We start from the raw sequence: 20,231 nt of genomic DNA, 5'->3' as shown, positions 1-20,231 counted from the left end.
AACATAAACCAGGGAATAGGGAATATTTAAAAACAATAAAATGGTAAGACGAATTTGAGAAAAAACTTCTCATTTCCATTAATAGCAGGCTCAATTCTTCAAATCGACTCTCCCATTAAAAATATCTAAGCATATCTAAAATAAAAAATAAAACAAAAAAATAAAATATTGACAATCTTTGGCTTGGCATGGCCGCTTATGCCTGTAATCCCAGCACTTTGGGAGGCCAGGGCAGGCAGATCACTTTAGGTCAAGAGTTCAAGACTAGCCTGGCCAACATGGTGAAACCCCACCTCTACTAAAAATACAAAAATTAACCGGGCATGGTGGCATGCACCTGTAGGCCCAGCTATTCGGGAGGCTGAGGCAGGAGAATTGCTTGAACCTGGGAGACAGAGGTTGCAGTGAGCCAAGTTCACACCACTGCACTTCAGTCTGGGCAACAAAGCAAGACTCTGCCTCAAAAAATAAAAAATAAAGGCCGGGCACGGTGTCTCATGCCTGCAATTCCAGCACTTGGGGAGGCCGCGGCGGGTGGATCACAAGATCAGGAGTTTGAGACCAGCCTGGCCAACACAGTGAAACCCTGTCTCTACTAAAAATATAAAACTTAGCCAGGCACAGTGGCAGGCGCCTGTAATCCCAGCTACTCAGGAAGCAGAGGCAGGAGAATCGCTTAAACCCAGGACGCGGAGGTTGCAGTGAGCTGAGATGGCGCCACTGTACTCCAGGCTGGGTGAGACTCTGTCTCAAAAAAAAAATACATATATATATATATATAAAAAATAAAAATAAAATATTGACAATCTTAAAAGATAATGGAAAGTCCCAAGCCTTTTTTTTTTTTTTTTTTTTTTTTTTTTTGAGACTGGGTCTTGGTCTGTCACCCAGGCTGGAATACAGTGACATGATCCTGGCTCACTGCAACCTCCACCTCCCAGGTTCAAGCGATTCTCCTGACTCAGCCTCCTGAGTAACTGGGATTACAGGCCCACACCACCACGCCTGGTTAATTTTGTATTTTTAGCCAGGCTACTCTCAAATTCTAATTTCCGTTAATAGCAGGCTCAGTTATTCAAATCAACTCTCCCATTGAAAATATCTAAGCGTGATATCTAAAATAAAGATTAAAATAAAAAAATTAAAATATTAACAATCTTTGGCAGGGCACAGTGGCTCACACCTATAATCCCAACACTTTGGGAGGCTGAGGCGGGTAGAATGCTGAAGGTCAGGAGTTTGAGACCAGCCTGGCCAACATGGCGAAACGCTGTCTCTACTAAAAATACAAAATAGCTGGGTGTGGTGGTGCACGCCTATAATCCCAGCTACTCGGGAGGCTGAGGCAGGAAAATCGCTTGAACCTGGGAGGCAGAGGTTGTAGTGAGCCAAGATTCTGCCAATGCACTCCAGCCTGGGTAACAGAGCAAGACTCCGTCTCAAAACAACAACAACAGCAAAAAAAGAATGTTGAATATGGGCCACCAATCTCTTCTGATTTGTAGGATTTTAGCCTGATGGAGTTCCCTTTGTAAGTGACCTGCCCTTTCTCTCTAGCTGCCTTTACCATTTTCTTTCATTTCAACCTTGGAAAATCTGAAGATTGTGTGTCTTGGGCATGATCTTTTTGTGTAGAATCTTGCAGAGGTTCTCCGTATTTCCTAAATTTGACTGCTGGCCCCTCTAAAAAGGTTGGGGACATTTTCATGGATGATATCCTGAAATATGTTTTCTAAGTTGTTTGCTTTCCTCTCCTTTCTTTCAGAGATGCCAATGATTCATGAATTTGGCCCCTTTATATAATCCCTTATTTCTTGGAGCTTTTGTTCATTCCTTTTCATTCTTTCTTTTTGTCTGACTCTCTTACTTTAGAGAGCCAGTCTTCAAGTTCTGAGATTCTTTCTTCAATTTGGTCTATTCTGCTGTTAATACTTGTGATTGCATTGTGAAATTCTCGTAGTGTGGTTTTCAGCTCTGTCACATCTGTTAGGTTCTTTTTTACACTGGCTATTTCATCTTTCAGCTACTGTATCATTTTATTGTGATTCTTAGTTTTCTTGGATTGGGTTTTGCCATTTTTCTGAATCTCAATGATCTTCATTCCTATCCATATTCTATTTATGTCACTTCAGTAATTAAGGCTACTTTAACAAGATTCTAAGCAGCAAAATGAGGCAGTATTGACCTCAAACATGTTCCCTCTTGTCCCCCATCTCCACCAACATACATACCAGAGTCCCAGATCCAACTAGATGAAAAAAAAAAAAAGTTTCATAAACTATTAGGACTAGTTTTTAAAACTAGGTAGCTTTCCTCTTAAGTGTTTAAGTTGACATTTCTAATTGATCTGAGACTTTAACTTAAGTACAACAGAATGTATGTATTAGTAATTACACTGACTCTGTATAATTAATAATCCCTTGTCAGATGGATAGTTTGAAAATAAATAGAATGTATAATGAAGTCTAACAATTCAATGGCAAACACACAGAAAAACACAGAAATAATTCAATCTAAAAATGGGCAAAAGATCTGAATAGACATTTCTCAAAAGAAGGCATACAAATGGTAAACAGATATATGAAAAAAAATGCTCAACATCACTATTCATTATAGAAATGCAAATCATACCACAACAAGATACCATCTCACACCAGTTAGAATGACTTTTATTTAAAAAAAAAAAAGAGGTAATAACAGATGCTGGCAAAAAATGTGGAGAAAGGGAAACCCTCACACACTTTTGATGGAAAGGTAAATTAGTACTGCCACTATGGAAAGCAGTATGAAGGTTCCTCAAAAATCTAAAACTAGAACTACTGTATGATTCAGCAATTCCACTACTGGGTATATGTCTGAGAGGAAATCAATATATTAAAGAGATATCTGCACTTCCATGATTATTGCAACAATATTCACAATAGCTGAAATATGGAAGCAGCCTATGTTTCTATCAATGGATGAATGGACAAAGAAAATGTAATATATATACACAATGGAATATATTATTTAGCCTTAAAAAAGAATGAAATCATGTCATGTGTAACAACATGGATGGAACCGGAGATCATTATATTAAGTGAAATAAGCCAAGCACAGAAATACAAACATTGCATGTTCTAACTCATAATAAAGTGGCTCTCATAATGATAGAGCATACTGGTGGTTACTAGAGGCCAAGAACAGGCTGGAGTAGGTGATAAGAAAGAGGACTTGATGAATGGGTACACACTATATATACACACACACTATATATATATACACACACATACATTATATATATACATACACTATATAAATATATACAAACACTATATATATACACACATACTATATACATATATATATAAAACCTGGTGTTTGATATATCAGAAGGCTTATTAGAGTTCACATTGATTGTACATTTCAAGATACCTAGAAGAGAACAATTTGTATCTTCTTAGCATAAAAAAGATGAATAGTTAAGAAAACTGATATCCCAATTACCTTGACTTGATTATATGAATGTATCAACTTATCAAATGTACAGAAAAATATGTACAACTATTATGTATCAATAAAACATTTTTAAAAGAAAAACGATAGAGAAAATGAATGAAACCAAAAGTTGATTCTTTGAAAAGATCAACAAAATTAACAAATATGTAGCTAGATACAGTAAGAAAAAAGAAGATTCAGGGAGGTTCCAAGATGGCCGAATAGGAACAGCTCCAATCTACAGCTCCCAGTGTGAGTGATGCCGAAGATGGGTGATTTCAGCATTTCCAACTAAGATACCAGATTCATCTCACTGGGGCTTGTCGGACAGTGAGTGCAGGCCACACGAGTGTGAGTTGAAGCAGGGCGGGGCATCACCTCACCTGGGAAGTGCAAGAGTCAGGGAATTCCCTTTCCTAGCCAAGGGAAGCCGTGACAGATGGTACCTGGAAAATCGGGACACTCTCACCCTAATACTGCGCTTTTCCAATGGTCTTAGCAAATGGCACACCAGGAGATTATATCCTGCGCCTGGCTTGGAGGGTCCCACACACACGGACCTCGCTCACTGCTAGCACAGCAGTCTGCGATCAAACTGCAAGGTGGCAGTGCGGCTAGGGGAGGGGCATCCACCATTGCTGAGGCTTGAGTAAGTAAACAAAGTTCAAACTGGGTTGAGCACACCACAGCTCAAGGAGGCCTGCCTGCCTCTGTAGACTCCACCTCTGGGGGCAGGGCATAGCTGAACAAAAGGCAGCAGAAACTTCTGCATACTTAAACGTCCCTGTCTGACAACTCTGAAGAGAGTAGTGCTTCTCCCAGCACGGAGTTTGAGATCTGAGAACGGACAGACTGCCATCTCAAGTGGGTCCCTGACCCCGGAGTAGCCTAACTGGGAGACACCTCCCAGTAGGGGCCATCTGACACCTCATACAGCCAGGTGCCCCTCTGAAATGAAGCTTCCAGAGGAAAGATCAGGCAGCAACATTTGCCATTCGCAATATTTGCTGTTCTGAAACCTCCACTGGTGATACCCAGGCAAAGATGGACTGGAGTGGAACTCCAGCGAATTCCAACAGACCTGCAGCTGAGGGTCCTGACTGTTAGAAGGAAAACTAACAAAGAAAGGACATCCACACCAAAACCCCATCTGTACATTACCATTATCAAGACCAAAGGTAGATAAAACCACAAAGATGGGGAGAAACCAGAGCAGAAAACTTGAAAATTCTAAAAATCGGAGTGCCTCTACTCCTCCAAAGGAACGCAGCTCCTCACCAGCAATGGAACAAAGCTGGACGGAGAATGACTTTGATGAGTTGAGAGAAGAAGGCTTCAGATGATCGTAAATAACAAACTTCTCTGAGCTAAAGGAGGATGTTCGAACCCATTGCAAAGAAACTAAAAACCTTGAAAAAATATTAAACGACTAGCTAACTAGAATAAACAGTGTAGAGAAGACGATAAATGACCTGATTAAGCTGAAAACCATGGCACAAGAACTACATGATGCATGCACAAGCTTCAGTAGCTGATTCGATCAAGTGGAAGAAAGGGTATCAGTGATTGAAGATCAAAGGAATGAAATGAAGCAAGAAGAGAATTTTAAAGTAAAAAGAAATGAACAAAGCCTCCAAGAAATATGGAACTCTGTGAAAAGACCAAATCTATGTCTGATTGGTGTACCTGAAAGTGACAGGGAGAATGGAGCCAAGTTGGAAAACACTCTTCAGGATATTACTCATCAGAGAAATGCACATCAAAACCACAATGAGATACCATCTCATGCCAGTTAGAATGGCAATCATTAAAAAGTCAGGAAACAACAGGTGCTGGAGAGGATGTCGAGAAATAGGAACACTTTTATACTATTGGTGGGACTGTAAACTAGTTCAACCATTGTGGAAAAGAGTGTGGCAATTCTTCAAGGATCTAGAACTAGAAATACCATTTGACCCAGCGATCCCATTACTGTGTATATACCCAAAGGATTATAAATCATGCAGCTATAAAGACACATGCACACGCACATTTATTGCAGCACTATCCACAATAGCAATGACTTGGAACCAACCCAAATGTCCATCAATGATAGACTGGATTAAGAAAATGTGGCACATATATACCATGGAATACTATGCAGCCATAAAAAAGGATGAGCTCATGTCCTTTGCAGGGACATGAATGAAGCTGGAAACCTCATTCTGAGCAAACTATCGCAAGGACAGAAAACTAAACACCGCATGTTCTCACTCATAGGTGGGAACTGAACAGTGAGAACACTTGGACACAGGGTAGAGAACATCACACACCGGGGCCTGTCGCAGAGTGGGGAATGGGGGAGGGATAGCATTAGGAGATCTACCTAATGTAAATGACGAGTTGATGGGTGCAGCACACCAACATGGCACATGTATACATATGTAACAAACCTGCATGCTGTGCACATTTACCCTAGAACTTAAAGTATAATAAAATAAATAAATAAATGTTTTTTTAAAAAAAGAAGATTCAAATTACTAAAATCAGAAATGAAGTAGAGACATTATTACTGATTCCACAGAAATAAATAGGAGTATAAGAAAGTATTATGAACAACTCTATGCCAATAAATTGGATAACCTAATTGTAATGGACAAATTCCTAGACACATAAAACCTACCAAGGCTAAATCATGAAGAGTTAGAAAATCTGAGTAGTTCTATAACTAATAAGGATATTGAATCAGCAATCAAAAATCTAACAAAGAATAGCACTGGGCCTGATGGCTCTACTGATGAATTCTACTAAACATTTAAAAAAGAGCTAATCCAATACCTCTAAAACCTTTCAAAAAAATTGAAAAGGACAGAACACTTCCTAACATTATCATTCTATGAGGTCAGCATTACCCTGATACCAAGCCAAACTCATTACAAAAAAAGAAAAACTACAGGCCAATATTCCTTAAGAAAATAGGTGCCAAAATCCTAAACACAATACTAGCAAACTGAATTAAGCATCATATTAAAAGAATTATAAAACATGACCAAGTGTGATTTATTCCTGAAATTCAAGGAGGATTCAATATATGAAAATTGATTAATATAATGTACTACATTAACAGTATGAAGGAAAAAATCGATGATCATCTCAATTGATCCAAAATAATTTTGACAAAATTCAATAATCGTTCATGATAAGAATTCTCAACAAATTAGGTATTGATTGAATGAATTTCAACACAATAAAGGCCATATAGCACAACTTCACAGATAAAATTGTACTCAATGGTGAATAGTTGAAAGCCTTTCCCCTAAGATCATAAACAAGTTAAGGATACCCACTCTCATCACTTCTATTCAATATAGTATTTGAGGTTCTGACCAGGATAATTAGGCAAGAAAAAGAAATAAAAGGAATTTGAACTTAAAAGAAAGAAGTAAAATTATCCTTTTCACAGAGGATATAATCTTAGATATAGAAAATCCTAAAGACACACACACACACAAATGGCTAGAACTAATAAATGAATTCAGCAAAGTAACAAAGTCAATGCTCAAACATCTGTTGCATTTTTATACGCTAATAATGAATAATTTGAAAGTGAAATTATTAAAATAATTTCATCTATCCTATCAGCAAAAAGAATAAATTATTTAGGAATTAATTTAACCAAGAAGGTAACAGACTTGCACGATGAAAACGGCAAAACGTTGTTGAAAGAAATTAAAGAAAACATAAGTAAATGGAACTGTAGCCCTTGCACATTAATTGGAAGACTTAATATTGTTAAGATGTCAAATGCTACCCAAAGAGATCCACAGATTCGATGCAATCTCTGTCAAAAGCCCAATGATATTTTTTACAGAAATTTTAAAAATCTAAAATATATATGGAATCTCATGGAACCCCAAGTAGCTAAATCAATCTTGAAAAAGAAGAACAAAGCTGGAGGGATCACACTTCCTGATTTCAAAACGTACTGCAAAGCTACAGTAATCAAAACACTGTTTTACAGGTATAAGGACAAACATATAGACAAAGGGTATAGAATAGAGAATCTCAAAATAAGCCCTTGCATATACCATTGACCCTTGAGCAACACAGGGGCTACAGGTGCTGACCCCCAAACAGTTGAAAATCCACATACAACTTTTTAATCCCCCAAAACTTAACTGCTAATAGCCTTGCCAATAACACAAATAGTGTATTAACATATATTTTGTATATTACATGTATTGTACATTATATTCTTACAATAAAGTAAGCTAGATTTTTTAAAAAATGTTATTATGAAAATCTAATGGAAGAGAAAATACGTTTACTATTCATTAAGCAGAGGTAAAAGGGATAGATTATGAGAGATTACTTAATGGATGCAATGTATATTATTCAAGTGTTGAATATCCTAAAAGCCTCAACTTCACCACTGTGAAATCAATCTATGCATGTAACAAAATTACATTTGTAGCCCGTAAATTTATACAAACAAGACAAATAAAAATAAATAATTATAACTGAGCTGGATTCCTTTTCTGTTCCTGAAAAACTGATTAGCTAATCATGTATTTTTAAACTCTTAAGAATAAAACTAGGGACAAAGAAATCATGTTAAAATGGCAGTAAAATGTCAATATGCTTTAAAAATTCGTTTCCACTTTTGTTTTAAAAAAGAGATATTTTTTAACTTTTAGGTTTAGAGGTACATGTGCAGGTTCGTTTTATAGGTAAACTGCATTTCATGGGTATTTGGTGTACAGACTATTTTGTCACCTGTGTAATAAGCATAGTGCCCAATAGGTAGTTTTTTGATCCTCACCTTCCCTGAACCATCCATCCTTAAGTAGGCCCCAGTATCTGTTGTTTCTTTCTTTGTGTCCATGTGTACTCATTATTCAGCTCCCGCTTATAAGTGAGAACATGCAGTATTTGGTATTCTGTTCCTGTGTTAGTTTGCTTAGGATACTGGCCTCCAGCTCCCTCCACGTTGCTGCAAAGGACATGATCAGACCAGGTGTGGTGGCTCACGCCTGTAATCCCAGCGCTTTGGAAGGCAGATGAGGGCGGATCACCTGAGGTCAAGGGTTTGAGACCAGTCTGACCAATGTGGCAAAACCCTGTCTCTACTAAAAATACAAAAATTAGCCAGGCATGGTGGTGTGCACCTGTAATACCAGCCACATGGGAGGCTGAGACAGGAGAATCGCTTGAACCCAGGAGGCAGACGTTGCAGTGAGCCAAGATCTCACCACTGCACTCCAGCCTGGGAGACAGAAGAAGACTCAGTCTCAAGGAAAAAAAAAAAAAAAAAAGACATGATCTGATTATTTGAAAAAGAAATATTTTTGAAAGGAAATTTTGTGAGTAAATAAATTTGCTGTAATAGAAATTCTTTTCATATTTATAAAAGTTTATTCCTATAGTGTTAATTTTTCCATTTATTTGTCTATATTATAATTATAATAACCACAGTTTTTAAATATTTTATATATTTGATATGGTTAATTGCTTTATTTTTCATCAAAATACCATTTTTGAAATGACATATATTTTGAAATAATATTTTCAAGTTCCAGGAAAGCTTCTGTTGGGACTTTTATTGTGATTGAATGAAACGCGAGGTAAGTTTTAGGACAATTGATATGGTTACAATCATGATGGTCTGAGTATCATTTCTAGACAATAGCAGGTATACTTTTAATGTTTTATTGGGTAACACTGCTGTAGGATTTTCAAAGGTATCCTTTATTAAGTTACAATTGTTCCATCTGTTCCTAGTTTGTTAACTACTTTTTTAATCATGAAAAATTACTTTTAGTTCTTCATTGAAATGACCATATTCTTTATTTTAATTAATAAATTAATTTAGGATTTCTTTTATTCTTTCCCTTTTTTATTTCCTTGAAAGTTTACTGATTTTCAGTCTTTAATGCTGTTATTATTCTTGTTATGTAATGCATTTATTTAAAGTTATAAATTTTCCCTTATGAATTTTTTTGGCCAACTTCCACAGATTTTGGAGTGGGATAACAGATTTTTTAATTGTGTTGTTAATATTTAATATTTGTACATATTCATGGAGTACATATGCTATTTTGTTACATGCATAGAATGAGTAATGATCAAGTCAAAATATTAGGGGTATCTACCACCTTAAGTATTTTCTTATTTCTATGTGTTAAGAAAGTTTAAGTCATCTCTTCTAGCTATTTTGAAAGATACACTACAGGCTGAGCGCAGTGGCTCACACCTGTAATCCCAGTACTTTGAGAGGTCAAGGTGGGTAGATCACTTGAGGCCAGGAAGTCTAGACCAGCCTGGCCAACATGGCAAAACCCTGTCTCTACTAAAAATACAAAAATTAGCTGGATGTGGTGGTACACACCTGTAATCCCAGCTACTCAGGAGGCTGAGGAAGGAGAATCTCTTGAACCCAGGAGGTGGAGGTTGCAGTGAGCCAAGATCTCGCCACTGCACTCCAGCCTGGGAGACAGAGCAAAACTCTGTCTCAAAGAATAAGAAAGAAAAAGAAACATACACTACATTGTTGTTAACTCTAGGCACCCTATTCTGCTATCGAACATTAGAACTTACTTCTCCTAACTGTATGTTTGTGCTCATTAACCAATCTCTCTTCATCCATCCTCCCCAACCCACACACACTTCCCAGCCTATTATCTACCATTCTTTCTACCTCCACCTCCATGGGATCAACTGTTATAGCTCCCACATATGAGTGAGAACATGTGATATTTCTCAATCTGTGCATAGCTTACTTCACTTAACATAATAACCTCCAGATCCATCCGTGTTTCTGCAAATGACAAGATCTCATCTTTTTAGGGCCAACTAATACTCCATTGTGTTTACCACATTTTCTTTATGCATTCATCTGTTGATGGACATTTAGGTTGACTCAATATCTTTGCTATTATGAATAGTGCTGCAATGAACATGAGAGTGAAGGTATCCCTTTGATATAATGATATACTTTCCTGTGGATAATTACCCAGTAGTGGAATTGCTGGATCATATGGTAGTGTTATTTTTAGTTATATGAGAATTCTCCATACTGTTTTCCATAGTGGCCCTATTAATTTACATTCCTACCAACAGTGTATAAGAGTTCCCTTTTCTCCATATTCTTGCCAGAATCTGTTACATTTTCTCTTTTTTAATAAAAGCAATTCTAACTGGGTAAGATGATATCTCATTCTGATTTTGATTTGCATTTCCCTGATGATTAATGACAAGCATTGTTTTCATGTACCTGTTGATCATTTGTATGTCTTCTTTCTAAAAATGTCCATTTGCGTTCTTTGCCCACTTTTTAATGAAATTATTATTTTTTTTTACTGTTGAGTTCCTTGCATATTTTAGATATTCATCCCTTGTTGGATAAATAGTTTACAAATATTTTCTTCCATTCAGCAGGTATCCTAACTCTTGAGGGCTTTCTTTGCTGTACAGTTTTTTAACTTTAATCCCATTTCTCTATTTCTGTTTTTGTTATCTATGCTTTTGCCGTCTTAGCCATAAAATCTTTGCCTAGACGAATGTTCTGAAATGTTTTCTCTGTTTTCTTCTAGTAGCCTTATAATTTGGAGTCTTACATTTAAGTTTATAATCCATCTTCAGCTGCTTTTTGTATATGGTGAGAGATAGTAGTCCAATTTCATTCTTCTGCATGGATATCTGATTTTCCCAGCACCATTTATTAAAGAGGATATCTTCTCTACAATGTATGTTCCTGGCACCTTTGTCAAAAATCACTTGGTTTTAAGTATGCAGGTTTATTTCTGGACTCTCTATTCTTCTCTATCAGTCAATGTGTCTTTTTAAATAGCAATGTCATGCTGTTTGGGTTACCATAGCCGAGTAATATGGTTTGAAGTCAGGTAGTGTGATGTCTTCAGCTTTATTCCTTTTGCTGAGGATTACTTCAGTTATTCAAGCCCTTTGTTGATTCTATACACCAATTTTATGATTCTTTTTTCTATTTCTGTGAAAATTGACGTTGGCATTTTGATAGAGATTGCATTAAATCTGTAGATTGCTTTGGGCAGTATGGTCATTTTGCCAAGGTTGATTCTTCTGGTACGTGAGCTTGAGATGGCTTTCTAATTGACTGTGTACTCTTCGATTTCCCTCATCAGTCTTTTGTAGCTTTTCTTGCAGAGAAAGGCTGTCTTTCACCTCCTTGGCTAAATTTATTTCCAAGTATTTCATTTTTGTAGCTATTGTAAATGGGATTGCCTTCTTGGTTTCTTTATCAGCTTGTTCATTATTAGTGTATAGAAATGCTACATTTGTGTATGATGAAATTCTATGCTGCAACTTTCCTGAATTTATTTTTCAGATCTAAGAGTTTTTTGGTAGAATCCTAAAGTTTCTTTAGATGTAAGGTTATGCCATTTGCAAACAGGGACAATTTAACTTTCTCTTTTCCAATTTCAGTATCTTTTTATTTCTTTATATTGCCGATTACTCTAGCTATAATTTCCAGTAGTATGTCAAATACGAGTGCTGAAAGTGGGCACGCTCATCTTGTTCCAGTTCTTAGAGGAAAGGATTTCAGCTTTTTCCCATTCAGTATGATGTTAACTGTGAGTTTTTCATATATGGCCTTTATTATATTGAAGTATGTTCTTTCTATGCCTAGTTTGTTGAGATTTTGTATTATGAAAATACTAAGTTTTATCTAATGCATTTTCTGCATCTTCTGAAATGATCATATGGATTTTGTCCTTCATTCTGTTGATATGATGTATCACGTGTTCATTTGCATATGTTGAACCATTCCTGCATCCCTGGAATAAATTCCACTCGATCATTTAGTATCTGTTTGATGTGCTGTTGGATTCAGTTTGCTAGTATTTCATTGAGGATTTTTGCATCTGTTCATCAGGGATATTGGCCTGTAGTTTTCTTTACTTTTTGCATCCCTGTCTAGTTTTGGTATCAGTGTAATGCTGGCCTTGGAGAATGAGTTGGGGATAATTACCTCATGTTCAATTTTTTTGAATAGCTTGAAGAGAATTGGCTTTGGTTCTTCTTTGAAAAATTGGTGGGAGTCAGCATGAAGCCATCCAGTCCTGGAGTTTTCTTTGTTGGAAGACTTTTTATTACTGATTCAATCTAGCTACTAATTATTGGTCTGTTTAGGCTTTCTATTTCTTCCTGGTTTAATCTTGGTAGGTTGTATGTATCAAGGAATTCAACCATTTCTTTTAGGGTTTCCAGTTCATTACCATACAGTTGTTCATAATTGTCTCTGACACTCTTTTGTATTTCTGTGGCATCAGTTTTAATGCCTTCTTCTTCATTTCTGATTTTGTTTACTTGTATCTTCTTTTTTTCTTGGTTAGTCTAGCTAGTGAATTTTGTTTGCATGTTATCAATTTTGTTTATCCTTTTTTAAAAAAAAATTTGTTGATCCTTTGTATTTTTTTAAGCTTCTATTTCATTTAGCTCCGCTCTGATCTTCATGATTTCTTTTCTTCTGCTAATGTTGGGTTGGGATTCTTCATGCTTTTCTAGTTCCTTGAGGTGCATCATTAAATTGTTTATTTGAAATCTTTCCTACTTTTTTGACATAGGCATTAATTACTATAAATTTCCCAGTTAGCATTGCTTTTGCTGTATCCCAGACATGTTGGTATGTTGTGTTTTGATTCTTACTGGTCTAAAAAATTTTTTGATTTCCTCTTTAATTTCTTTCTTGCTCAATAATTTGGGAGCATGTGCTTTAATTTCCATGTATTTGTGAGGTTTCTAAAGTTCCTCTTGTAATTGATGTCTAGTTTTGTTTTAATGGAGTCTGAGAAGACACTTTGCATTATTTAATTTTTAAAAATTTTGTTAAGCCATTTTTTGTGTTCTAAAATATAGTCTATCCTGGAGAATGTTCCCTATGCTGATGAGAAAAATGTGTATTCTCTGGCTCTCGGATGAAATTTTCTGTAAATGTCTGTTAGATCCATTGGGTATAAAGTGCAGTTTAAATTAAACATTTTTTGTTTGTTTGTTCGTTTGTTTATTGTTTTCTGTCTAGATGATCTATGTAATGCTGAGAATGGGGTGCTTAAATTTTCCCTACTATTATTGTGTTGGAATCTCTCTCTCCCTTTAGATCTAATAATATTTGCTTTATACATCTGGGTGCCTTGGTGTAGACAGCATATATGTTTAGAATTGTTATATCATCTTGCTGAATTGCTCTTTTGTTTGTTTGTTTGTTTGTTTGTTTGAGACGGAGTCTCACTCTGTTGCCCAGGCTGGAGTGCAGTGGTGTGATCTTGGTTCACTGCAACCTCCACCTCCTTGGTTCAAGTGATTCTCCTGTCTCAGCCTCCTGAGTAGCTGGGATTACAGGCACATGCAGTCAACCCTGGCTAATTTTTTGTATTTTAGTAGAGACGGGGTTTCACCATGTTGCCCAGGCTGGTCTCAAACCCCTGAGCTCAGGCGATTTGCCCGCCTCGGCTTCCCAAAGTGCTAGGATTACAGGCGTGAGCCACTGTGCCCAATCCCTTTATCATTACATAATGACCTTTCTTGTCTCTTTTTTAAACTTACAGTCTATTGTGTCTAACATTCATATAGCTATTCCTGCTGGCTTTTGGTTTCCATTTGCATAAAATATCTTTTTTCTTCCCTTTACTTTCAGTCCATATGTGTCTTTACAAGTGTGATGAGTTTCTTCTAGGCAGAATATTGTTGGGTCATTTTTTAATCCATTAATTCAAGGTATATCTTTCAGGTGGAAAATTTAATCCATTTACATTCAAGGTTATGATTGATATGTGAGGGCTTATTCCTGCCATTTTATTAATCGATTTCTGGTTATTTTTGTATATTCCTTGTTCCTTTGCATCTCTATCGTTGTTTATGATTGTAGTTTGGTGGTTTTCTGTAATGGTAATATTTGAGTCCTTTCTTTTTCTTATTTGTGTGTTTGATCTACCAGTGGACTTTCTATATTTGTGTGTTTTCATGCTGGTAAATATTGTCCTTTTGTTTCCGTATGTAGGACTACCATGAGCATTTTTGTAGGTCCAGTCGACTGGTGATGAATTCCCTCAGCTTTTGCTTATCTTGGAAAGCCTTTATTTTTCCTTCGTTTATGAAGGATAACTTTATTGTTTACAGTGTCCTTGGCTGGCTTTTTTTGTTTTTTTCTTTCACACTTTGAATTTATCATCCCAGTCTCTGCTGGCTTGTAAAGTTTTTGGTGAGAAACCCACTGTTAGTCTGTTGAGAGTTCCCTTATAAATGACTAATTTTTCTCTTGCTGTTTTCAGAATTCTTTGTATTTGACTTTTAACAGTTTGACTACAATGGGCCATAAAGGAGACTTCTTCTTTTCTTTTTTGCAAAAGAAGACATGCAAGCAGCCAATAAACATATTTTTTAAATGCTCAACATCACTAATAATCAGAGAAATGCAAATCAAAACTATGATGAGATATCATCTCGCAGCAGAGTGGCTTTTATTAAAAAGTCAGAAAATATGAGATGTTGGTGAGGTTGCAGAGAAAAAGGAATGCTTACACACCATCAGTGGGAATGCAAATTGCAGCCATGGTGGAAAGCAGTTTGTTGATTTCACAAAGAACTAAAAATAGAACTATCATTGAACCCAGGAATCTCATGACCAGGTATCTAGCCAAAGAAAAATAAATTATTTTACCAAAAAGACACCTGCATTCCTATGTTTATTGCAGCACAGTAGCAAAGACATGGAATGAACCCTGATGCCCATCAATGATAGCCTGGATAAAGAAAATGTGGCACATATACACCAACATGCAGCCATAAAAAAGAACAAAATCATGTCCTTTGCAGCAATATGGATGAAGCTGAAGGCCATTATCCTAAGTGAATTAACACTGAAACAGAAAACCAAATACTATATGTTCTCACTTCTAAGTGGCAGCTAAACATTGGATATGCATGAACACAAAGATGGGAACAATAGACACTGGGGGGTCCAAAAGGGAGAAGGCAAAAGTTGAATAACCACCTATCAAGTACTATATTTACTATTTGGGTTACAGGATCATTAGAAGCCACAAACTCAGCATCATGCAATATACTTATGTAACAAACCCGCACATGTACCCCCTGAATCTAAAATAAAAAATAAGATGAATCTTTTTTTTTTTAAGAAAACCTTTTTTCATTGTATCTGTTTGGGAATCTTTGGGCCTCCTGTGCCTGGGTGTCTAAATCTCTTGCTAGACTTGGAAAGTTTTCATATAGTATTTTGTTGAACCGCTTTTCTAACTCTATTGTTTTCTCTTTGCCTTCTGAGACTCCAAAATTTTGAATATTTGGTCACTTTATGGTGTCCTATATGCCGTGTGGGCTTTGCTCATTTTTTAAAACATCTTTTTTATTTTTGTCTGTATGAGTTATTTCAAAAGGAAATAGACCACTTCAAATGGACTACTGCACCATTTTCTCCGTTTTAAAATATTACTATGCCTTAGGAAGCAATCTAGCCAGGAGGGTTATTTGACCTCATACAGGTATTGCTTTCCCACCTGTAATGCCATTTCATCCAGAGCTCCCCTTGACCCAGCAAGACTCTATTCAGTCATCAATCACTTCCTTTAGAAAACGTACCCACTACCCATATCACTCTAGAGTTGGTTTAGATGTCCTTGTGTTATTCTTAGCATTCGTCATACTGTATGGCAATTCTGTTTCCTCTATTGAACTGTGAATGTTTCCAGGAACAAGAATAAGTTTCATCTTTTTCTTCCTCATACAGGGAAGTGACTACATACAGTAAGGCATCCCACAAATGTTCAATGAATCAACAGGAGGTGCAATGGCCAGTGGAACAATTTATAGGTATGTAAGACTATGTAAAGGAACGTAAAGCCAAACCCTGTGAAAACCGCATTCAGAAGTCAGTCGGCTACTAGGTACACAGGACAAATCCATTCATTCTCCAACTCCTACACGCCCGGGAAGCAGTTTCACTTTACAGCAAGTTGAAGAGTCGCACCCGCAGATGCCGTAAAAGGGAAAGAACTCCACGGTGGGGACGAGGATTCCAGTTTTGCGGAGCCGTCAGGGCGGGAAAGTTCCCGGCTGTCAGTTGGAGGGTGGGTCCTCGCTCCGCCCCCTCGGGCCGCACTTCCGCGCTTCCGGGAGGCGTGTCCTAAGCTCAGGGACCCCTCGCTGGGTGCCGGTTAAGACCCCGCTCCCCGTCGCCGGTGCTATGGAGGCGGCGGCGGCGGCGGCGGAGGCGGAAGTGGAAAACGAAGACGGCGACAGCAGCTGCGGGGATGTATGCTTCATGGACAAAGGCTTGCAGAGGTAAAGGGCCCTCCGCAGCTGGGAGCGACCCGCGCATTCGCCAGGGCCGGGGCCGTGGGTGGCTGGCGGCCACAGCGGAGCGGAGGCGCGGCACTGCTTTACCAAGACCATAAGTGAACGCAGTCTGGCTTTCGGCCTCCCCACTTCTCCAAAACTGCTCTGCCGAAGTGCCAGGTTGAATGAGCCATGGATGGATGTCTTCCCGCCCCTGTCTCCTGCCCAGCATTTCACACGACTCTGCTTAGCCTTGAAACTGCCCCCAAGACCTTGTCCTCCACCAGCTTATGACCACTGTTTCCTTCTGCTGGTTTTGCTTACTTATTCCTTTGCTTGCCGTTTAATTGTTGGTTTTCTCGTGTTCTCTCGTCTTTCCTCTTCTTCCCTCTGAAAAAAAAAAAACCTGCAGGATAGTATCTCTGGCAGCTATGAGCGGGCAGTCGCAGCTGCCTGTTAGTTTTGCCTCAGTTCTCCTTGCCTCCCTTCGAAATCATTTGTCTGTTACAGAACACTGCAATACATATAGTCATATACTTTTTGAAAGTACTAAACTTACTATATTTAGTTCACCGTTTCCCTCTCTCGAAGCCCCGACTTGTGCAAAGCGTATGAGGCACTTGGTTCTGCAATTCTGTAAAGCAGGTCTCCGCCTGCACTTGAGGCTCTTTAGTCTCGACTCTTAACATTTCTCCACTTACACTTTATTTAGCTGTACTGAGCTACAGGCAGTTCCATAGCAGACTTCTCTGTGCCTTTGCATATGCTGTTCCTTTGTAGCGTGTCCTCTACGCGAACTTTGCTACTGATAATTAAACATGTTGTTCTGGATTCTGATTTAAACTTTGCCAGATGATCCCAAGAAGATGGTGTTCAAGGGACATTTTACATTTCTATTTAATACTAGCTGCCGTTTACTGAATGCCATCTGTGTGTGCATGTTATATACATTATCACTAATCCTCACGGTAATTCTACAAGGTAGTAATTTTTCTCATTTACAAGTGATGAGTGAGACTCAGAGTCTATTGACAATTTGTTCATCTTTAAACACTTCGTAAAGAATGAAGTTCGGATTCAAACCCATTTTCCGTCTAATTTCACTGTGCTTTTTCTACGATCTCGCATTATCTGCACATTATTAATGTCGAGAAACTGAAATGTGTCAGAAAATAAATGACTGTCATTAAGAGCATGTGTTGATAGCATAAGGTCTGGCACTAAGAAAGAACTCAAGTAAATGACAGGGCGGGATAATTGCGAAATGCTCCAGATAGTAACATTTAAAGGTTGCTAGTCTGAAATTTGCAAATGCTTCCCTGCTGTCAGAGTTAAGTTTCCTACAACTGTAAGATAGCTGCTAATGAACCTACAGCAGATGCCCATGACATTGTGTGTCCCTGTTCCTGGCTGTATCTCCCATCCAGCAACTCCAAACCGTGTGCACTGTAGTTTATGTTCCTGGAACTACTGTCTTCAGGAGAAGCTTCAGTTTTAAATAGTAATTGGAGTGAAGAGATGAGTTCTGTTTAGGGGAGATCCATTAACTTTTAACAAGGGAGAATAGGGACTTTTTCAACAGAAATTGCAATAACATGGTTTCTTTTTGAAAATGCAATAGACTGTGGATTAAATAGCTATTGCACACGAAGAAGAAAATAAAGTTATAATCTCCAGCATGAGATCTGGATTGACATACGCTCTGTTAACATAACTGCAAGAATTTGGGCAAGCTATTTAATTTCTATACACTTCGGTATCCTTAAGATACCCACTGCTTAGAGTTATTGTGAGAATTAATTGAGGTCAGAAAACTGAGGCTTAAGTTGTCATTTGCTCAAATCACACAGCAAAACCGTGGTAGAATGCAGATTCGAACTGGGATATTAAGATTCCAAAGCCTTTACAGTTATTAACTATTATTCAGCACTGCCTTCAATATATGCTGATGACTGCATATAGGAGTTAGAAATGCCCACTGTCACTTGCCTCCCTTGAGCGGTTTCTCATTTGTATAAATAATCCAAAATACTTGGTTGTGTTGTAAGAAGCACTGTGTTTTGTGAGACATTTCAAAGGTACCACAAATAGGAAAGATTTCATTCTACAATGAATAGAGCACATATTTAGTATCTGCATGCTGTTTGGTTAATTTTAGTTATTTGGTCATGCTTTTAAAATCTTTTTTTTAATAATATATATTTTCTTTTGTAGCATATCAGAATTATCTTTAGATTCAACTCTTCATGCCATCAATCTTCATTGCAATAACATCTCCAAGATCGAAGCCATTGATCATATTTGGAATTTACGACATCTAGATCTGTCATCTAATCAAATAAGTCGAATTGAAGGGCTAAAGACACTGACAAAACTTTGCACATTAAATTTGTCCTGCAATTTGATTACAAAAGTAGAAGGTTTGTAAGTGATTTTCTTATAACACTTAACATAAGGAAAATGATTTAGGTCCTTTTTTTTCCCAAAAGAATGGAATAAATATTATCAGAAACTCTTAAAAATTGAGTCCAAAACTCATTATACAAAATATTTTCTCCAAAAAAGTGTCAATTTTTTTAAAATTCTGTTTTTTCTAAATGCCAATAAAAGTGATTTCGCTGTTACCAGACTGGAACAGTCTGAAATAACATTGTAATGCTATATCTCTCTAATTAATTATTTAAATTTTATAAAGGCTTTATTTTATTTTACTTTTTTTTTTTAGGACTTGAAGAACTAATTAATCTGACTAGACTAAATTTATCATACAACCACATAAATGATCTTAGTGGTAAGTAGAAATGCTTATGTTTTCTGTATGCTAAATGTTTTGCCACATGTGATAAGTTAACAGCTCAGCTAAGCATGTTGGATATCTCTGAATATTAATCTAATTTTTAGCCAAAGAGCTCATCTACAGAGTGTATTCCAGTCATAATTCTGTTTTGTTGGTGCCAGAACCACAGCTGAGTACAAAATTTAGAAGTAAAAACCAAGGTAATCAGTAGCAGGAAAAACTTGATTGGAAAGGATCCAGTTTAAGGGAATATGTTTTAATTTTAGCCAATTAGTCAATGTACTGTTATATAGAGAAGAATAGTTCCAATAGAACTTTCACAGTGGTAAAAATGTTCTAATCTGTGTTCAGTATGGTAGCCAGTAGCCAAATGTGGTTATTGAGCACTAGAAATATAATTAGTGCAACTTAAGGACTGAATTTGTAATTTTACTTAATTTTACTTCGAAAATAAAAAGCCACGTGTAGCTAATGGCTACCATGTTGAACAGTGACATGCCGCATTCCAAAGGCTGTTGCAAGTTAAGGAGCAAATAAAATGATATTTTCTTTTTATCTGTAATACAGCTAAGAAGATTTTCAAAGTGTTGCCTTTTTTAATTGATTGATGTAGCTGATAAGTTGAACAGTTTCATAACTATTCTTAGAA

At 37.1% G+C, this 20,231-nt stretch overlaps 1 protein-coding gene and 1 long non-coding RNA gene across 2 annotated transcripts in view; one reads left to right on the top strand and one right to left on the bottom strand.

Annotated features, from left to right (window-relative positions):
• The window catches only part of LOC126960596 (uncharacterized), a 77,283-nt gene extending 60,766 nt beyond the window's left edge, over positions 1 to 16,517 (bottom strand). Inside the window, exon 1 of the long non-coding RNA XR_007728072.1 lies at positions 16,357 to 16,517. This is a non-coding gene — a long non-coding RNA (uncharacterized LOC126960596). The remainder of the gene's footprint in view (positions 1 to 16,356) is intronic.
• Positions 16,518 to 16,548: 31 nt separating this feature from the next.
• Positions 16,549 to 20,231, top strand: part of LRRCC1 (leucine rich repeat and coiled-coil centrosomal protein 1) — a 41,179-nt gene continuing 37,496 nt past the window's right edge. The window contains exons 1-3 of the mRNA XM_050800268.1: positions 16,549 to 16,791; positions 19,000 to 19,205; positions 19,511 to 19,576. Coding sequence (XP_050656225.1) covers positions 16,694 to 16,791; positions 19,000 to 19,205; positions 19,511 to 19,576 — 370 coding nt within the window. The 5' untranslated portion in view covers positions 16,549 to 16,693. The remainder of the gene's footprint in view (positions 16,792 to 18,999; positions 19,206 to 19,510; positions 19,577 to 20,231) is intronic.

The sequence above is a fragment of the Macaca thibetana genome, chromosome 8 (assembly GCF_024542745.1).
Source record: "Macaca thibetana thibetana isolate TM-01 chromosome 8, ASM2454274v1, whole genome shotgun sequence".
Taxonomy (NCBI): Eukaryota; Metazoa; Chordata; class Mammalia; order Primates; family Cercopithecidae; genus Macaca; species Macaca thibetana.
This window is presented reverse-complemented; position numbering and strand designations above follow the sequence as displayed.